We start from the raw sequence: 22,192 nt of genomic DNA on the forward strand, positions 1-22,192 counted from the left end.
ACTGATGGAAGGACATCTAAGTCCAAACAAGTTGAGGGCAGATATGTCCTAGTGTTTGAGATCTTAGGAGAAGGGAGGGTGTAGGAAGATATATGTATTGATAAGGCTGCAAGCTAGCCTGAAAGGTGATATGACCAGGTGCAAAGTTATCACCTTGAAGCATCCTCTTAAACACAATGTGGGTCTATGTCTGAGGCGGTAATAAATGGTGGAAAACCAGCCACATAGGAGTAGTGTTGAATATTTCCCAAAGGTATGGGAAGAGCACAGAGGAATAACTCTTGCATACATTCTGTTTTAGGATTCCCTGAAGCCACAAGTGTAACTCCGCCATTGCCGGTCCCAAGTCCAGCTGCATAAGGAGGCAGGTTATTTATGGGGCTAGATACTCCACCAGGATAAAAAAGCCTAGCTACAGAAATGTCAACCAAAAGACATTGTGGCCTTGGGGAGAGAGTAATCTTGTTCACGGAGAGCTTTGACGCATTGTCGTGAAAGCCAGAGGTCCCTGGAAGACCCAAAGCCAATCCACCAGCCTTCGACCAAGACCATCACCATTGGGACTTGGAACATGAGTAAAAAAGGGGACTAATAGTGTTGAAATTTGGTCCATGCCTCAGGAACGAATTCACAAAAATGAAGGTCGTCATTTGGAGTTTGGTTTGCTGGCAGCTAAATGGCTGAGGCTGGGGAGGCACGACCTATAGCCGCTGCATTGTACCACTGAGTCAGGAGTTTCTCCATAAAAGCCACTTCTGCCTTCAAGGTGACAGCTTCTTCAGCAAATAAATAAAATATTGACAGCTGGTCTGCAATACCATAGCTGCATGTTGAACCAGTCAGCACTTTTGTACTCCAAAGGACAGAACCTCAAAGGAATGATTTTCCTAGACATAGATTAGGCTTTGGGTCAGCCCCTTGCTCATGAAAGGATGGCTTTCTAGTCAATCTCAGTTCCATGCTCTTGATTCGATCACTTTCTGTACCATTGCTTGTGATCCTTCCACTGCTGACTTCATGGAACTACTTCCTCATTTAGCACCCCATGGGAGTGTATGCCTTGCTCCTATCTCCTTTTTCTTCCTTTTAGTGCACACTTAGCATGCTTGCAGGCAAGTTCTCCTAACCTCCCCTACCCTGTGCCTCTACTCCCACCTTCTAAGACTCTGACGCAAAGTGCTGCTGTGGCTTGGTGTCACTCTCTCCTACTCCCTTTACCCCCGGCTTGCTCTCTCTTCCCCAGGCTTTTTATCCTCCCTTCCTTCCCCACACTTTCCCAGGAACACTATCCCATTTCTCTCTGGCTGTTGCTTTTGGTTTTGCCAATGCCAGGTTGTTTAAATACGGAGGAAGCACTTGAAAAACAATAGTGGTGACTGGCCTTTTTCTTACTGCAAAGTGAGTGAATATTGCACCCAAATTATAATCATTCAATGGTACAGAGTGTGAAAGGAGAAGGTTGCATTATGGCAAATATTTTCTAACACAACAAAATTGAAAAGCTTCTAAATGAACTTTACAATTATTTCAAAATAATCAGCAGCAAGTAAAGAGCAAATAAGGCATACTGATTTCTTTTTTCTCTGAATTGTGATGGAAACGAAGAATTTAATACCATCAAAACAAACCAAGACACTTAACTGTGTGGTAAATATGCACAGAAATCAAATGTCCACACGTTACTGTTTGTGCACTCTATCGGTTTAGCAGTAAAACTGTGTGCCTGATGCACTTTTCATGGCAATTTCAAGAGGTTGTATCAATGATAGATGTGCCTGCTGTAGTTGGCAGTACCGTGGCACCCTTGCTTTACTCATATATTTGGGACTATGTACTTCAAAGTGCACCACTGGACAGTCATTCCACCCTACCATTCTCCTGCTGAATGAACATGGTTCATTTGCTAGACTTGTCCTTTAGGTAGCCCTTTGACCAGACCTAATTAAAACACCCATTGCTAATGTATGTGGATGGAAGATAGAAACCTTTATGTTAATCTCTCAAAGTGCCCCTTACGAAATTGCTTTACATTTTGGGTGTTGTTTTACATATGGTGCCGCCTGTTACACTTTTAACTATTTCTACTTGAATTACAGGAAAGTATAGCTCTATAGACACAGCGGAACAAGAATGTGCTTCTTCAAAGGTAAAGGGGCTCTCCTCAATAGACATATTCGGTCCAATTCATAAAGCTTTTTCTGTGAGTAGTTGCATCTAACCCCTGATTTAGGACTTATTTTCACCAGAAATTCCAGGAGTATGTATGGACATAGTGCAGAGCAGCAGGTGCAGTTCCACCAGGGCCTGGGGGTCTGAGGACCCTCTACATCCAAATTCTGGCTGTATTTCAGTATCTAAGCAGGTGATGGGGACCCATTTTTCTTAATTCCATTAGGACCCCTGCTTTCTTGCTCTGTCACCGGGAGTAAAACACTTACTCACAGAATACATCTTTGTGAATGGGTCCCGTGGTGAAGTAGTCAAGTAATTACTCGTTCTGAGCATGCACCCCGCCCCAGCAGCCATCACAGTCCCGTCGATTGGAGGAGTGCCCCGATGAAGCATAAAAGCAAAATGGCGGCGTGGCCGGTCTTCATTCTCTCTGCGCTGCTGTAGTTGCAGTAGTCCTTAGAACAACAGGAAATTGAGTAGGACGCCAGAACCACATTATAATTCTTTGGGGTGCACTGAGTAGTGCATGACTTGGTGATGGTCGTTACCTCACTCCCAGAACCTGAGGAAAATAAAAGAAAATCAGAGCAGACGTTTATGGACACTGCAAATAGAGTGGCAAATTATATAAGGGTTGAAAGGGAAGTTTCATGAAACGACTTCCGGGTCAATCACACAGTGTTTCCTGTGTTTCAAAGTGAGGACAGGAGTTGTTGACAATGTTGCACAATTTGGTCTTGATTCAGTCTCACTTTTAGTATGCTTTATTGGGTCTTGGTTAACGGTTTACAAAAATCAGTAGAAGGTTATGCAAAGATTTAATCAACAATAAGTTAGAACATTTGGAAAGCTGACTGCTCCAAAAAAGAAAAAGGAAAAAGGAGGAGCAGCAGGCTATAACCATTGGTGTAGGCCTGCTGCTGTCAATCTTGCACTGCCAGCACTTACAGCCTGTGAGTCTGGCTCCAGTCTCTTCAGCATATGTGGATTACAGGGGAAAAAGAGAGGCAGAGGCTATAGGTGAAGGCACACCGAAAGCCTTTCAATCTACCTCCTCCAGGAGCCGCAGAAGGAGGGAGGGGTTCTCCTCTGCTTAGCTCTTGCTCCCTTGATGTAGGCCCTTGCCTTCAGCACTGTCCTATAGCCCTGAGGCTTTTAATTTGCTGGTCTAGACCTCCAGGTGGGCTATAAGGCTGGAATAGACAGCTACAGATTTGTGATAGTGCTTATCTATGTGAATATGATGCATAGGAGCTTATCACAGAATGTGACCACTGCAAGTGCTAATTTAAGACAGGCTCCACCACAGTTTTGGCTGGCTAGTGTCTTAAATAACTGAAGATCTGAAGTAGCACTATTTTGCCACTTTAGACAGTGGTTAATGGCCACTCATCTCAAGAACTTGAAAGTCACCTGCTGCTTTTGGATGGAAATGTACCTGCACTTGTCGGCATATTGAAACTAACAACAGCGAACATTACACGGTAACATACATAAAGCGATATAACACATTTTGAACATAAAAGGGCACAGCACAACAAAAAGTCATAACAGAATACAATACAAAAGTGCACCACAACCATAGTACATTTCAATAATGCAGTACATAAACAGCATTAAAAAAACAATAGAGAACAGCACTACCACAATAAAATACCACACAGCAAATATGCACAAATATTCTTCCCACACATTACTACCTCTATAAACCTGCTTTGAAAATATGGCATCAAAATGTGTTTACACTAAACACTCCCTTAACATTTAACATACCAGCAAGAAATAGTGTAACATAATTTTTTTTATGATCCAGCTCGATATGTCCAAAGTTATTCTGGGTTGCTTGCTGGAATCTCCAAACTTCCTCCTGATTAAATATTATTTGGCCATTTATATTTAATAGTGTATGTGATACTGCAGGGAACTGGAAAACTGGTTTGGTAAGGTACGGCAAGTCAGACAACTGTCTTGACATTACTGAGTGACAAAAAATACAGCTTCTAAAAGGTAAACTGTTTTTTATAAGAAATATCTTCCTTACACGCAGTAGCAAGCTGAAGTACCAAGGCTTTCTGTTAGACCTGACATCCTTGATGTGGTTGTTCCCTAAACCTTTTGCCTTCACCCCTCCTGATTTGCTAAATTTGTGTTTGTTAGCATTAGGACTCTGTGCACTTTACCAGTGCTAATGTGCTTGCTCTCTCTCGTTCCTACATGGTAAAATTGGCATATCACTCATTGGCACATTTCATATACTTGTAAGTCCCTAGTAAATGGTGCTACATATACTCAGGGCCTGTAAATTAAATGCTACTAGTGCGCCTGCAGCACTCATTGTGCCACCCACTAAAATACCCTTTGAATATATGTCTAAGGCCTGCCACTGCAGCCTGTCATACAGTTATAAACTGCCAATTCGATCTGGTAATATAAAACTTTTCCAGGCCCACACCTTCTTTTTTAACACATTTGTCACCCTAGAGTAGCCGCTAAAGGCTCAAACGGCATGGTGAATTGTATTTACAAATTAGGATATGTGGGTGTAAATTTTACATATTCTAAACTCTTAAAGTCATTTTTATGTCGAGCCTAGACAGCGCATGCGCTGTCTGAATGACCTGTAGTTGGGGAAAAGGACTTGAAAAGGTCTTATGTCCCACCTGCTGCCTTCCCATTGGTTCAAACCATCAGTCGCTCTTCTTTGCTTCTTGCTAAATGGTTCAAGCAGCGATACCTCACTTCTGTTTATCTATGAACAGCACCGACCAACTACAGTTTCCTTCCACTTTCATTCTTCCTCTCTTGTTCCCGAGCACTTTTTTTTCCTGTTTCCGGAGCATCATGACTTCAGCTGCAGTCACCTTACTTTTCGCCCATCACGTCACGTAAGTGAAATGTTTTTTTTCTTAATTTTTAACTACAGCAGGCAGGGACAATGGCGGCCGCTCGTTCTAAGAAAGGTGCAACCCTTTAACAGTGCTCATGGAAAATCAGATACATTTTAAGGTATGTTAAGGTCCACTTTTGATAACTGTCACATTTTATCTCGTATCCTCTTCCGACAGCTTACCCAGATTTTTTAAATGTATTTGTTCACAAACAGCACATCTTTCCATGCATGAGGCTACACCCGTGGATATCACGCCCACTCCTCCACGCCTGTATGAACCTGCCTGAGTCCACCGGAGTAGAGGACAATGTGCTGCCTGTAAATAAGTAATTAAATGTGTGTTTTGTTTTTTATCGTTTATGTTATAAATTGCATATGCTTCTTTTAAACCCTTTTCCGGATTAATAGCCTTGGGCTTCTTTTGGCCTTATGTTAGTAGCCGGTTTTTTCTGCCCTTTCCTAGTCCACAGAGAGTGGACTAGGAAAGGGGAGAAAAAAAAACGGCCCACAGAGGGCACTGAGACAGAGAAATGAAAGCAGCCTCTCCGTGCGGCCGTACAGCGATGATCAGCTGTGGCCTCTCCTTCACCCCCTGCCCAGCCAAGCAAGCACACTGAGGCTGGGCTGGGGAGGGGGTGATTGTTTGCAAGCATCGGCCTCCCAGGGGGCCAAGTGTTGCTCAGGCCTATGAGCCATTTTCACCTCGGCCCCCCTGGGGCCCACGCAGCCCAGACACAGTATTAGTCTTAACACCTCACCCACAGCCTTTCTCATTCAGGGCATAGTGGGCGCGGAAGAATGGGTCTCGCCGTGGGGGCCAGGTGATGTTTGGAACTCGCACCATCTTCACCTCAGTCTCCCCCTGGCTACCTGGCTACCTTGGATGACCCAGCAGCTGTGTTTTGTGCTCCCCTGACAGGACATTGCCCTGAGGCCTGGAGGGCTGATTAATTTACTAATTGCAGGGGCCCTACCTCTGTTCATGTGCTCCTGAGCTGAAGGTCTGGGGAGGGCTAAGTTGGTTCTTAATAGCAGGGGCTTTCCTGCTTTTCAGGGGCTCCTGCGCTGGAGGGCTCGAATAATTTTGTGACAGAAAGGGGCCTAGCTGTTTTTTTTAGTTGCTCAGCATGTAGGCCATTGTCAACTTGGCCCTGTGTCCTGCGCAAGAACAGTATCCTCCACTTTCATTCCTTGTCTGTGCAAATGGTTTTTCATGAATGGGCACGCCCCTTGAATGTGGGCCACGCCCCTTAAATATAGGCCACGCCTCATGAATGTGGGCCACTTTTTTCGACAGTGCCAGGGCCAAATTGTGATCCCAATCCGACCCTGATAGCCCATGACAGCTGAGGTGGGTGATTCAGTGGCTGCTCTGTAGCTGGTACAGGAGGGCCTAGTGATCAGACGGCCCACACAGGTGTGGCACACATAGTGGCACAGGTGGAATGCAAATGTGTTAGCTCACAGAAGGCACCTTTTCAAGGTGCATACACAGGCTGACTGTGCTTGGTAACTATCGATACTGGTAAAATAAAGCCATCACTGACCCATCAACTCTTGCTCACTCCACTCCCCCCGAAAATTACCACCATGAAACCAAAGTGCAAATACTTGGTGTTTAGTGTTAGATTTTATGTTACTCCACTTAAGTGTATGTTTATGTGTGTGTGACATTGTCTTCTTTCTATGACTGTCAGGGATACATACACAAATTCCTGACAGACAAGCCTTTTCACTGCTGCAAAAGCTTTTATAATTACACAAGAATTATGCAATGGAAAGAGAGTGGGTGGCGCAAGGTGTGATTTGGCCTGGTTCACAGGTTTTTTTTAGGAGCCTAGGGCTATTGGGCCAGTGCTGCGATTGCTGGGAATGATGAATTTCAAGGCTGCTTAGTTTTTATTTCACCCCACGCCTCTTTCTTCTAACCTGCTGTGTCATCACTCTGGAATGTTCTATGTCATCCCTGTTTTCCATGCCACACACCCAATTCAAAGGGAAACGAACGATGCCACTCACGGACATATTTCAGCATACCTTTCTTCCGAATGGTAATACACACAAAATTAAGGGATCCTGTTTAAAATTAAACCTGCTTCTTTAAACTACATGACAATTTAAAACTGAAAGTGTACATTTTTTAACTCAATTCGGGTGTGAAAAAGGACACTTTATTTAGTCAGAACTCATTGTTTGTATGTAAATTATTTAAATTTCATTAAAGATCATTTTCTCTTACCTTCTTACTCTCAAATAACAATGCTTTATGTGCATTTCATTATTTTCCAATAATGCACTAATTTTTGTCCTCCCCAAAAGCAAACGTATTCCCAGCCCCCAGTTCAGAGCGTGAGTGAGAAGAAGCACTTGCAGGAGATGGCTTCCTTTTATAGTGTTTGCCAGGCGCAAAAGGCAAATGTATATTTTATTGTTTTATGGCCTCTACAGCAGGGGGGGAGCCATAGGAGTCACATTTCAGTTAGACAAGTAGGTCCACAAGCCTTGGAAGGGCTGTGTATATTATTATATCTAACTGCATGTCCCAGTGTATAGTAGTTGTATAGCTATTCAATCCCTGGCGGCACAGTACCAGGATAATGTACTGCATTGCTAAACACTTTTACGGCCCCAAAGGCCTCTGCACTGCACATCACTTAGGTAAAATACATTGTCCTCTGCACTGCTAATAGCTCTAACTCTCGCAAATGCGAGACTTATTGCATTGCAAATGCTTGTTCACTATTGTAAGGCCTATTGACTAACACTAGGTTACAATTAAATAGTGATAACTTTTGATTGGGAGCAGATAGAGATATGGTGTTTAAATTCAGATGAATTGTAATTATAAATCTTCTTTAACTGTAAGTTGGATTTTAAATCACAATTCTGAAAATGTCACTTTTAGAAAGTTGCAATTTTCTTGTCCTAACAATTTGTACCTACTGCCAGTGTTCTGGGTCCCATGACTGTGAATGACTCTGCTTTAGGGGGTTGTGTATTCTTTCCAGACAGTGACACAAAATACAGTTATTAATCAGCTTGCAGGTAATGAAAACAACAAAAACATTACATAATAAAAAACCAAATGAAACTCAAGATAATTAATTAGCAAAAATAAATATTTAATTACCATAAAATATATTTTTTAATTAAGACTTTGAGTCTATTTCCTTACCAACCTAAAATATAAATTACAAATTTAACTATACAAAAATAAAATATGCATAAAAAATCTAAAAGAGCACTAAAGTATTTAAAATAGCAACCAATTATTCGATTTGCATAATTAATCATCAATTAAATAGTACATTGTCATAAACCTTAGCTAAATTATAATGTATACTAGCAGCCCATCCCGACCTTGTCCGGGAGCTTTCAGGCTTCCCCCTACCCCCGCCTGCCCCGACATTGCCCAGCAGCCCGTGCCCCTGCCTGCCCCGCAGCCTGTGCCCCCGCCCGCCCCGTCCCCCGCCTGCCGCCTGGCCCGACCCTCGCGTGGCCTGAGTCAATGGAGGTGTTAGTCCCTGTCCCCCGCCTTCCCCTACCCCCGCCTGCCCCGATATTGCCTTTTGTAACTCCCCGTCCCCCGCCTGGCCCGACACCCGCCTGCTTACCTCAGCCGCCGCTCCTGAGTTGACAGCTCCTCACCGCTCTGCTCCTCACCGCTTGTTCGCCGCCGCTCCTCCCCCGCGCCATGTCCGCCTCTCCGCTGGTCGAACCGCCGCTGGCCTGTCCGCTGCTCCTCACGTGAACGCTCTCCCCTGCGCCATGTCCGCCACTCCTCTGACACCGCTCTGACGCCGCTCCTCGACGTGAGCACGCACGTCGCGGCCGGCGCTACTTTGGGGGGACTACTTTTTTTTTAATATCATTTTTTTTAATAAGGTTTATTTTTAAACTTTATATAGCCTATAACCATCTACACACCCTGACGATTTCTACGGTGTATCGGGTGTGCAGATTGGCGCAGTGGTTCCGGAGTTTACCCGCCTCAAAGCCTGAAAGGTTCTCCTTTATTATAGTAGTATAGATAACTTCCCAGCAAACTCTCCCACAAACCTAACAGCCCGCTTCCAAAATAAACAAATGAAATGTAAAAAAACAATTCATATTAAAAATTATAAACTATTCTTTAAACCAATAAAAATTACATTACTAATATTAACACCAAAAATGATATTTAACTAATAATTATTCAATTAAATATAAATAATATTGGGGCGTGGCTAGCAGCCGATCATGGCGGCAGCATAAGGGACGAGCTCCGCGGCCGCAGCGGCCTCTTCGTCGATCCGACACAGAAATCCGTCACAACTGCAAGCCCCTAAGGCAGGTACCGGATCCCAGGACCGGGCGGAGTGAGCGGCGGCAAGCAGCGAGGAAATCCGACATCCGTACCCAAAGATACGTCGGAGCCTCCGGCCGGCCTACTGACGCCTTTAGAGCCGGGACCTTCCCCAGACTTTCACCCCGCCGGAAGTGTATCCTGACCGGAGAACTTGGACCGGAAGTGCCCGTGCGGTGGTAGTCTCAAGAGATCGACTGCACCTTGGAAAGTCGGAAAGGGCAGCACTTGCGTATCACGGGAGCGGCGCCAACAGGAGGGATCGCTGGAGCCCTGAAAGCCGTGCAGGTCACCATCTAACGCACCGAGAGCCTGGGCATCGACGTCGGAGTGAACGCCCGCCATCTTGTGACCTGACCAGTCGCTACGCACCTGGCGTCCAACGGAGCACCTCGCGCCCCGAAGTAGCACGCCCGACCTGGCCGTCACTGCACCGGGCGGGTCGGGAGGCTTGCACAGACCCTCACATCCTGGCGCGTAGGGGCACGAGGAGCAAGACACTCGGCGGCATGGCGGGGAAAGGCTCTAAGGGCGGCGCCACGCAGATTCGCATAGACCGCTTTACCTCCGACAAGTCCGCCGGATCCCCGGCGGGGAAGGAACGGCCTGGCAAGACGGCCGACTCCCCTGGGGGGAAAAAAGCCACGCTGGACGACGTCATGGTTGCATTGGCTCAACTACAAGCTACTGTTGGTGGAATCTCCACAGACGTCACCCTACTTAGAGCGGACCTCCACAAGATGTCAGAAAAGGTCAAGAATATGGAGGTGATCACGAAATCACTGGTGGAAGACGTCGCGGAACTCCAGGGTGAAATGGGGAAGATGGCGCAGGACAATAGAATGCTTAGGGAGAAGCTGGATGAGCAGGAGGGGCGTTCTAGGCGCAATAATATCCGCCTTGTAGGGGTTCCGGAATCGGAAGGAGTGAAGGCAACGGACCTCTTCGTGGAGAACCTGATCACTACCGAACTAAAGCCGAAGGGACTGTCCAACTTCTTTTCGGTGGAGAGGGCCCATCGAGTCCCGGGTGGCCAACCGAAGCCGGGGGCTCACCCGCGGCCCATAGTGGCACGCTTGTTTAACTTCCGTGACCGGGACGCAATCCTGCAGGCGGCCAGGTCCTCCCCCCCCCTCAAGATCCAGAACGCCACCGTTGCCATCTTCCCCGACTACACCGCGGAAGTCGCCCGTCGGCGACGCACATTCTTCGACGTAAAGAAGGAACTGAGGTCCAGGGAACTGCCGTACTCAATGTTATTCCCCGCAAGACTAAGGGTGGTAGCGGAGAACAAAACCTGGTTCTTCGACACCCCGGAAAACGTGCAAGAGTGGCTCGAGGGTTGGAGACCGGGTCACAACCACAGACGGACGAACCGTTCCAGGAAAGATCGGACTGGAGGCCATCGCCGAGACTCACAGACCTCCGGCGGGGAACCGGACAACAGTGCCTCCTTGGGAGCTGAAGGCGGCGGGGACGAGGCTGAGGAACAATGAACGCCTGGGAACAATTCATTTTTTGCTTTTGTATTGAGACTATCAAGCTGTGAAGCGCTTCCCGCCACTGGACACTGGGTGAAGGGCCTCCGGGGGTGTGAATGAGAGACTGCCGGCTGCGGAGAGTCCCTCACCCCAACGCGCAAGTACACTGTTTTGGGGATGGGGCATGCACTCTGCTAAGTTGGGGGGGCGGGCAGTTTTGAGTCCGTACAGCAGGGGGGCAGGGAGGGGGGGAGAGTTAATTAAGTTTTCACTGTGGGATTTTTCGGTCCTACAAGGTTATGTTCTATGCACACTTAAGTATCTCGGCATGTCTTATGTAACTGGGAATTACTGGTACACTCGGGGCGAGGGGAGGTCTGATTGGGAGACTGGCAATGGCTGTAATGGATAGTCCAACCACGAAGAACTCACTTATTGTCATGTCCTGGAACGTGAGGGGCCTGGGAGATAAGATTAAGCGAGGGCTAGTGATACAGGGGATAAGGAGACGGGGACCGGCTCTCATTCTCCTACAGGAGACACACTTGTCGGGAGCGGCTACGAAGGCCCTAGATAGGAGAGGCTATCATATGATAGTGCACGCTGAGTTCACTTCGGGGTCCCGTGGCACGGGTATCCTGCAAAAAAAATCTTCCAAATTCATTGTCAAGTCAACCGCAACGGATGACCATGGCAGATTCGCGGCAGTTCATGGCCAGTGGGAGGGGAGGCTCTTCAATGTGGTCTCTGTCTACATACCACCAGCACTACACTCTGAGGCCTTGCCTGATCTGGGTAAATTCTTGCTGACACTCCCCGACGGGGAACTGCTCTTAGGTGGGGACTTCAACATGACACTCACAAACTCCGAGGACCGCTTTCCCCCACGCACACACACAGGAGGGCCCAACAAGCTCCAGACATTCTTGACTGCACAGGGGTTGGTGGATGTATGGCGCGCTCTACACCCCACTCAGCAACAATACACATACTACTCAGCCACGCACAATAGCCTGTCCAGGATAGACTACTTCTTCACTTTGATTAATGGTCACCTTACAGTAGCCGAAACCGAGATACAGCCACGGGGGGTCTCCGATCACTCGCTGCTCACATTAACACTCACCACTACGACCAAGGCACGGCGTAGGTTATTCCCGATTTTCCCAGGCTACCTCAAAGTACCTCGGATTGCCAAGGACTTGAGGGAGACAACCCGGCTGTATTTCAATGAGAACCGATCTTCGGTGGTCTCCCCCTCCATACTGTGGGAGGCGTATAAGACAGTGTTCAGGGGTCAGGCCATAGCGGTGATCGCACATCACAAAAGGACGCACGGACAAGAGGCCCTCGAGATGGAGTTAGGCCTAGAGAGGGCCAACACGGCCCATATGGCGAACCCCTCAGACGACACACTTCACGACCTTCAGGTCCACCAGCGCCGCCTCACAGATCACATGCGCAGGGTCACGATGTCAGACATTGCGGCCACACAGCAAAGGGTATATGATATTGGGGACAAGGCCAGTAAATTGCTGGCGTGGCTGGACAGGAGACAGGGGGGGGGAGGAATATCCTACAACTCACGGACACGCAGGGCTACAACCACACCCGCCCCGACGAGATAGCAGACGTCCTCGCCGACTATTTCACTTCAGTCTATACCCCAGAGATAGCAGTAGAAGAGGGGCAGGTACAGACTGCCCTCGGGCACGTTTCTTTACCAGAGCTGACACCAGAGATGTCCGAGGACATAGACGCGCCCCTCACGGTGGAGGAGATTCAGATGGCTATAGGCGCCCTCCACCCAGGCAAGGCGCTGGGCCCCAACGGCATTCCCATCGAATGGCTGAAGGTCATGGCTGAATCCTTAAGCAAGCCCCTGCTCAATATGTATGAGGAATCTAGAGCACAGGGTACGCTGCCACTAGATCAGCGGACGGCTACCATTGTGGCGATACCGAAGCCAGGTAAGCCCCCCAATGAATGCACATCATACAGACCGATCTCACTTTTGAATCCGGAGGCCAAAATTATTGCCAAAGTGTTAGCACACAGGATTTTGCCGACTCTGTCCCACCTAATCCACCCGGATCAGTCCGGGTTCATGCCCCGCCGCAGCACTGCTCTAAATCTCCGCAGAGTGCATGGTGTATTGGCGCGGGTTCCACTACTGCACGAACCGGCTGCCATCCTCTCCTTAGACGCCAAGATGGCGTTTGACATGGTGGAATGGAACTATCTCTTTGCAGTGCTCACGCGTATGGGTTTTGGCCCGGTGTTCCTTTCCTGGATACGAATGCTGTACAGGGACCCAGTGGCACATGTGACGGCCAATGGCCACATCTCCAAATCCTTCTCCCTAGGCAGAGGTACACGGCAGGGCTGCCCGCTTTCACCCTTACTCTTCGCCTTAGTTCTAGAGCCGCTGGCGGTTACGATACGCACCACCCCACTCCTGAAAGGGATACGATGGACCCCGTCATGGGAGGACAGAGTGTCCCTTTACGCAGACGACATGCTGATCTATCTTACGGATCTGGAAGAGAGTCTCCCTAACCTCCTGGCTCTCTGTACGGCTCACGGGCGAGTTTCGGGTTACACCATTAACTGGACCAAGTCCGTCATTTTCGAACTGCGGGGGCCACTCCCGCCCCTCCCGGACTTCTGCCCACTGGAACCGGCGCACACGTCATTTAAGTACTTGGGGATTCACATCACACGGAATGAGGCGGATTTCTCACGGCTCAACCTCCAACCTCCCTTGGCCCGCCTCCGCGAGGACGTGCGCCACTGGAAGGATCTCCCCCTAACGCTCCTTGGCCGTGCGGCGCTATTCAAAATGATGGCTCTGCCACGTTTCCTCTATGTGCTGGAGAACGCCCCATACTTGGTGTCAGATAGCTTCCTTCAGAAAATAACGGCGCAGATTTCGGGCCTGTTATGGGGCAACCAGCCCGCCCGCATTTCTCACGCCAAATTGAACAGGGGATGGTACGACGGGGGAATCGCCCTCCCGAACGTACAGTTATACTACTGGGCGGCCCAACTCAAAATCATTAACCAGTGGATACATGCCCCGCAGGACGACCCAGCGTTCAAGGCTGACAGGGCGCAACTGGGTGCAAACACCTTATTGGCCCCACTGTACCACCGTGGAGTGGCGGCAAAACTCATTGGCCCTACGAAACACACAGTCCGCATATGGTACAAGGCACAGGCAAAGTTGCAGTGGGATGGCACCATTACGAAACTTACGCCCCTATGGGACGCGAAGGCGTTGGGCCATTTGCGGCGCTCTAAGGGCTTCACGCACTGGGACAGCATCGGTATCTCCACTGTGGGGGACATGTGGACCAGGGAAGGAGTGATCTCCTTTGCCTCGTTACAGGACCAATATGAGTTGGGGAACACAGAGCTCTACAGGTACATCCAGGTCCGTCACGCGCTACAGGCAGCGATCTCGCCCGACACATCACTGCCCGAATCCTCCCCTCTGGAGGATCGTCTACTTACCGAATTCATGCAAGAGGGGGCGACATCGCTGACATACCGCAAGCTGCTTAACAATATGCCTGATCCACTGGGGAAACTGAAGGACAAATGGATGGCGGAAGTGGGTGATCTGGATGACAACGACTGGAACACAGCCATGGCATCCCCACGTGAAGCAGGCATATCGTCTAGATTTCGCCTAGTACAGCTGAAGTTCGTTCACAGAATATACTACACCCGTACGTTGCTTCATAAACTACGCAGGGCGGATCATCCGTATTGCCTCAGGGGATGCGGGGCGGAGGGGACCTTCATACACACGGTGTGGGAATGTCCGTTGATAGTCAGATACTGGCAACGGGTAGTACGCACGATGGCCCAGACACTTCACACCACCCTCACCTTGGACCCACGGCTCTGCCTACTCAACATCTGGGAGCCGACTGACCTCACCTTTTATGCAAGGACCTGGGCCACAGTGGGGATGGTAACAGCGAAACGGGATATAGCACAGAGGTGGGGGTCGGCTGATCTCCCCACGCTGCCCCAATGGCTCCGTAACATGGACATGCTCATGTTGACTGAAAGGGCGGTATATAAATTGAGGGGCAATCCACGTAAATGGAATGGGGTGTGGCAATCCTGGAACACCTATAGAGGGGATATCTGCGAACCACTAGAGGAGGATGTAGACGAAGAATCTGAGAGTGACGAGGAGCATTGATTGAGTTATTACACTGTATTCAGGGCGTGCGCAACAGAGGTGGGTGGGTCCAGCCATGGGAGGGGGTATGGGAGGGAGAGGGAACTAGGGGGCTTTGACACATTGCACTGCTTCCTTTACAGATGGACTGAGCCACGAGTGCCGAAAGCTACTACTTCAAATACGTGCCAGACTAAGTGTGCTGTTTTCATTGTTTTATGTTTATTATAAGGAGAAAAAGGCAAAACTCGGACGGATAGTAGCCAACAAAACACGAAATCGCAAACTGTATTTCTGCGCCACAAATATATCCCTATTCATCACATCGTCGATATGACCTGAAATGCTTTGCACTAATGTGGATGTTATAAGTTTGATTATTGTAAACACTGTACCGCTTCATTCACCTAGTAACTTCTATGTGGGATCACGATGGATGGGACTGTACATACTATCTTTGTTTTGCTCCAAAAATAAAAATTTTAAAAAAAATATAAATAATATTTGATATAATTATGTTAAAGGAAATTATATACAATATTTATAAAAAACAATATAGTGTACAAAAAACGATATACCTTCCATATTATATTCTATACATTCTATATTTTGTAATAATTATATTTTGAGACAATATTCATGACAAACAATATTTTCACCAATAATAATTGATTTGTGTATGTTTCTTCATACCACACCTCCTTAGTGCCCTAAATAGGAGTTGCTGTGACTCATTTTAATGGCACTCAAATTACTGACCTCAGAAGAAGAGAAGGCTGAGTTGTCCATGGGTAGATTCAAGCTTCTGACCTTTGTAACAGTGTAGATGTCAGCACTGAATGTTTATCTGGATGATCTGCTCCCTGATCCACAGAGGGGAAACAGATTTAAGCATAAAGAGTAAGGGTGGGTGTAGCTCGCATCATTCATTGTAACGTAATCATGAGAAATTACCCACAGTTTCTGCGAGATTACACTTAAGTAATCGAGAAGAGTAATTATGCATTTAGCACTGATTCATAGTGCAAAAATTACTCCTTGAATCCAAAATAGGTGCAAGAATGGATTTCACACATAGAAATAGTCCTAAATGCAACAGAACATGAAGAGCTGGTGCGAGAAGCCACTTGAACTTGCTAAATTTGCTCTAGGGGTAGGATTCTTCCACCAGCTTACTTCCGGCATGTTACGCTATTGTCTTCGCGCAAAATGCCCCCTGGTGTACAAATTGGGTGCAAGAATACATTGTGCACTAAGAAATAGCGCTTATTGTACTCTTGGTTTAGGGCTTCCCCCAAGTACTCTCAGCCTTTAGCATTATTTGATTAGCATAAAATGCACTCTCACATGCAAAATTGATGCACAGATGTATTCTGCGCTAACAAATAGCACTAAATGCAGTAAAGCACCTATAGCTAGTGCAAATGGCAGCTCACACTGGCTAAATGTTTTCTCGCAGTAGAATTTTATCCCTCTAAATAACTCCTAACTATGCAAGCAGGAGTGATCACTTAATTATCAGTAATTCTGCATCAAAGTGTAACATTATCTAAATTACTCCCATCTCCAGACTAAAATTATGCCCAGGGTTAATAAAGAGGTGAGCACGTCGCAGTGTGGGTTATGGTAACCAATGAATCCTAAAGCTCACTTCTATAGAAATTTGGTGAGTTGACATCAAGAAATGCAGAGCCTGGGTCCTCATCAAAGCATAAAGGTGTAAATCGGGAGCAGCATGCAGAGAATAATCAATTGTCGAATTGAAGGGCTACATAGGGGAAATGATGCATAAATGGGAGGATGAAATGATAGATTGGTGAAAAGATGTCGGGAAGTGCATCATAATCCCAGCGGAGGAAACGCCGCCCGGAAGGGATTATGAGGCCTTTTTGACTGGCCGATGGGCTCTTGACCCCGTCGGAACCTCATCAGAATCCCTGGCCAGTTTAAAATCCAACCGCTGTCATTATAATTATTAAATGACACTTTTTAAACCTACAATGTCGGTTGGAAAGGCTCCAACCAGCGGTCAGAATGTTTCCGACTAACATTGTAACTAGGCCCTTAGTCTATTTTTTGGAAGCCAAAATTCCTAGTGGGATAAAGCTGAAGGCTGCCGCTGATGAGGGCTCCACGAGGCCGGACACCCTTCTGCCAGAATCCGTTGAATAGGATTTACTGCTGCAGAGAAGAACATCAGGCCGACTAGCGATGGCTTCCTCTTGGTTTTCAGAGCACTTTTTGACTGGGTTTAGTACTCGGGGGCACCACTTGGAAGGTCAGGAATCACTCAGGCTGGATCCAGATGTGGGTTCAAGATGGTTGGAGTGTTGTGTGTCCCTGAGGCTTCAATCAGGAGACCAGCCAACTAGCCCTTGGAATTACTTCTGAAGTAGGAAAGGAGGTCCCAGGCAGCAGGGCAGTCCTCTGAGGGAATAGGGCAAGAATCAAGCAGCAGGGTAGCCTCTTGGTGCAGCAGGGCAGTCCTCTGAAGTATACATTAGACCACAGGCACTAGGGCAGTCCTCCAAGAGTTTTTCTGCAGGCCCAGAAGTGAACTGAATAGTGCGTCTGAAGGCCTTATTTGTATTCATGGTGCCAGATTTGAAGTGGTAGAAATGTCTGGAGTTTTGCACCCACAGAAGTGTTTGTAATTTCCTGCCTCCCCACCTTGATCCCAGGGTATCTGTAGGCATGATGGGCTAGTCTGAAGTATTTGGTGTAGGAGCTGAGGCAGAGTCTTTGAAGTGGGGTATTTTTATTTATTTTATTTAATGCGATTTTATATAGCGCGAACATTACCCGAAGGTGTCAGAGCGCTTTACATAAGAACCAGTTGCAATACATAAGGACTTAGGATTACATGATTTACATAAAAGATACAAACAGAAAAAATTTGCAAATGTAAAAGTTGGAAAGACACACAAGGAAGAGATACAAATGGATAAACTCTAAGAGTCACATAGGAATGGTAGAGAGTACAAATGTCTACTGCATATACTAGTGATTAGAGTTATTTCTATATACATATATATACACATAGTAGATTTTCTCAGGTCAAGACCCCCCAAAAACACAAAAAACGAGAGCAGAGTTCCATTAAGTGAGGTCGGAAGGGGGATGCAGTCACGGGAGGGCAGTAGAATGTCTGCTGTTTCGCAAGATGGTGGACCAAGGACAAGAGCGACAACAGGAGACGGTCCTAAAATGGCGGGGCGCACACGTGTTTCCAGTCCAGAAGCAGCTCTGAATGTGTTTGGTATCAAAATGGCAGAGATGGGGTCATGTGGCTGTTTGGGAGGAATAAACGAAGGAAAACAACGCCTCGTCATGCAACCCAGGAAACAGGCAGCAGACAGCAAATGGTTAGGACTAAAACATGACAACTTTCTAAAAGTGGCATTTTCAATTCCTTAAACTCCAGCCATGACATTTCTACCTGTTTCAAAATAAACGTTACCCCTTATTAAATGTAATAAGACAACCCAATGTTATCCCATGTGAGATGTAGGCCTCACAGTAGTGAAAATGAATTAGAGAGTTTTTCGCTACCACAACATGTCAAACTTAAAAGTACGTATCCAAATGTTTAAATACATTGCACCCTACCCAATGAGCTGTTTAGGGTCTACCTTAGGGATGACTTATATGTAATAAAAAGGGAGTTTTAGACGGGCAAGCGGTTTATTTTGCCAAGTTGAATTGGCAGTTTAAAACTGCTCATAGGCTGCAATGGCAGACCTGGGACATGTTTTGGGAGGCTACTTAAGTGTGTGGCACAATAAGTGCTACAGGCCCAGTAGTAGCATGTGCCAATCTGGAGTAAGACAATTTTACCATGTTTTAGTTAGTGAGTACATGCACTTTAGCATTTTTTTGCAGTGTTAAAGTTAATGGAGTCCTAAGGCCATGAAAAACAAATTAATCAAAACAAGAGGCGAAAAGGCAAAAGGGTTGAAGGAAGACCTCCCTTAGGCTGACAGATCTAACAGTAATAAAGTGAAAACACAATACAAGAGATATCCCACACCAATTTAGAAAAATAGAGTCAAATGTAATAAATAAAATGAGACAAAATCGACAAAAGCCCAATCAGCAGGACTGGAGATATGCAATTTTAAATGTATGAATGAAATATAACAAGGAGCTGAAAGTGCTAATTGTGGGTAATTGGTCGTACTAAACCGTTACAAAGTCACAAGTTCAGTCTGACTGCGATGAAGTACAGGCTGGATACAAGGACCAGGCTGGACCTGCTTAAACGTTACTTTCTCCAAGTGTTGTGTGCAGGACTCAAAACTTCAGGATTTTACAGGAGGAGCCCAACATATGACAGTCAAGGGACCAGGACAAGTGGAGGCACCTCATGGAGATCAGGAACTCTGTGCAGCAGAGTCTGGGAGGGCTCAGTCTGGTCCAGCTGGTTGCAGGTCCTGGGAGGTGAAGTTACAGGTTCAGGCAGAGCCAGTTGCAGCAGGTCAGCTGAGTAGTTGCAGGGAGGTCTCTGGCGCATGTTGTGACACTATAACTCAGAACAGGAGGTCAGCCAACTGATCCTTGGAGTCACTCAGTTTAGCCTTGAATGAAGCGAGCAGGTCCAGTCTTTCTCCACAAAGACCAGGGACGCATCAAGCAGCAGGGCAGTCCTATGTAGAACAAAGCAGGCCATAAGCAGCAGGACAGCACTCTGGTAGCAGCAGGGCAGTCCTATGTGGAACAAGCCAGGCCTCAAGCAGCAGGGCAGTCCTCGGGGGAACAAGGCAGGCCTCTGGGGTACAAAACAGCCATTTTTCTGTAATGTTCACAGGTCTGGGTGTACTGATGAGTGGCACAGGATGGCTAACATTTACACCTGTTGCTACCCTTAGAAATGGGGGAAACTTCTAGTCTAACAACATATCTAATTTGTGAAAGTTCCTTCTTTCCCATTTCTTCCCCTACCAAGGCTCCAACAGGTTTAAGGTGACTAATGGCTAGTATCAAGTTCCTTTGGGAGTGTGCTGGAGGCAGACCTTGGAAATGTAAGTGGTGTAGGAAACAACTCTACTCCTCCCATTCTGGCAGGATGGCCCTCTGTCAACTACATCCAAGTCCTATTGTTCACTGTCTGGGCCCAATACACAACCTGATGGGGCCGCAATTAACAGGTCCAGGCAGCTGGAAACTCCTACAAGGCCTCAGAAAGTTCAGGGCAGGAAAATGCCATCTTTCTAAAGGTAAAACCAAGGAGATGATGGACGAAGCACTGAAACTTTTAAGACACTCAAGCCCAGTCACAGATCTGGGTTGAAAACATCATAGTTATTTAGCTTACTTCGCCACTCCAGTTCAGACACAGCTATATGCAAATCAGCCTTGACCCTGTTCCTCATGGGAACAGACTAACCCAAAATGCCAAGCCAGGTCTTCCCTGGACCGTAAACAAAGATCCTGGGACCGGTTTCGAGGAACACTCCTCATCAGCCAGGTTAGCTTGAATCCAGTGCCAAAGTGAGCAAGAGACCCACGTTTGGGCATACCCTCCTAACTTGGGGTGAACAATTGTGTTTGTTTTAATCTCTATAAAGGTGCCATTTTCAAAATTGCAAGCTATAACCAGACTTTAACCTTGATGAGGTTTTTAAATTACAATTCATCTGATCCCAAACATAGCATTTCTACCTGCTGCAAATCAAAAGTTAGCACTTATTAAACATAATAAGGTAACCCAATGTTATCCTATGGGAGAGGTAGACCTTGCAGTAGTAAAAAACAAATGTAGGAGTTTTTCCCTACCAGGACATGTAAAACTTAAAATGACATCCTACTTTTTAAATACAATTTACCCTGCCATATGTGCTGTTTATTGCCAACTTTAGGGGTGCCTTATATATGTTAAAATGGAAGGTTTAAGCATGGCAAAAGCTTTATTTTTCTAGGTAAAATTGGCAGTTTAAAGTTGCACTAAAGGCTACAATAGTCAAAACATTATCAGGTGCTTTTGACCGCCGACCTTTGGCCACTTCTTGGAAATATTAAGAACACAGAAGTGACAATACAGTGCAAATGTTTACCAAAAGGTCAATTGATGTTTGACTGTAAATCATGACGAAATTAAACATTTCTCAAAAATGTTGTGCGTCACTTCTCTGAAACTTTTTTAAGAAAGCAGAACAAGAGGGTATGGGTCATATTCGCAAGCCAAGTAGCCATCTTAATTTAAAAAACTAGCAGAAAAACATCAGATATGAAGAACCAAAATGTTTCAGATAGCCCCCAGCTGATTCTTACCCCATCGTGTTCCTCGAATTAACAGATGTTTCGCGTTTTTGATTTCTCATTGTGATGTGCAGAACGGAAGTGCACATCGGGGACAGTGGTGACGGGTGGGGGTCAGGTGCCCGTGTGTTCCAGGAAGACAATGTCCTGAGGCTCATACCTGTAATCTTATGAGACAGGCGTGGGGCCTACCGTGTCTAGTGAATGCATTTAGGGCACTATGGGCAATTTAGCAAATCCCTACATGTTGGTTGGCAGGGCTATTTAAGATCCTCACATTTCAGATGTGGGACAGAAATGGCTATGGCATTATATGGTAAAACTAGACCCTGCATCACAGTACCACCATCGCCACCAAATGTTAATAATAAATTAGCCCATTCAGCAGACATCTTCCCAAATGTAAGAGAAACTCTGCCCATGAGGACAACAACCAACTGAGGCCACTGATAGCTGTCTGTGGCATGAGTGAGGTCGTAGGCCATCCACTGCCTGGTGGAGGCTCCAAGCGGAGCCTTGGGCAGGCCTCACATTGCAACGTTGAGGCTGGCAAGGGTTTCCCTAACTGCTCCTGAGGGTTCTCTTACTTCTGAAGTTGGGGGCAACAGCACAGATGATAGGCACCCTCCTACCACTCTCCCTCCCACCATTCCTGGCGTGGTAGCCTGAAACTCAGGCTTCAGCTCAGTGTCTGTACTTTGAGGCTGAACAGGGGCGAAGGGTGAGTCTTTCCAACCCCTGCCACCCTTCCCAGTTCTTGTAACACTGGTGGTAACTCATTTCCCAGATGCAGTCAATGGGAATCTTTGGATAACAATGACTATCCTCTGGCCCACTTCCCATTCTTA

The 22,192-nt window shown here is 46.8% G+C and overlaps 1 protein-coding gene across 1 annotated transcript in view; it reads right to left on the bottom strand.

The window, feature by feature from the left end:
- Positions 1-1,588: 1,588 nt before the first annotated feature.
- LOC144828471 (lymphocyte antigen 6E-like) overlaps positions 1,589-22,192 on the bottom strand; it is a 90,657-nt gene continuing 70,053 nt past the window's right edge. Inside the window, exon 3 of the mRNA XM_078686661.1 lies at positions 1,589-2,734. Coding sequence (XP_078542787.1) covers positions 2,526-2,734 — 209 coding nt within the window. The 3' untranslated portion in view covers positions 1,589-2,525. The remainder of the gene's footprint in view (positions 2,735-22,192) is intronic.

Source organism: Lissotriton helveticus, chromosome 4_1 (genome assembly GCF_964261635.1).
Source record: "Lissotriton helveticus chromosome 4_1, aLisHel1.1, whole genome shotgun sequence".
Lineage (NCBI taxonomy): Eukaryota > Metazoa > Chordata > Amphibia > Caudata > Salamandridae > Lissotriton > Lissotriton helveticus.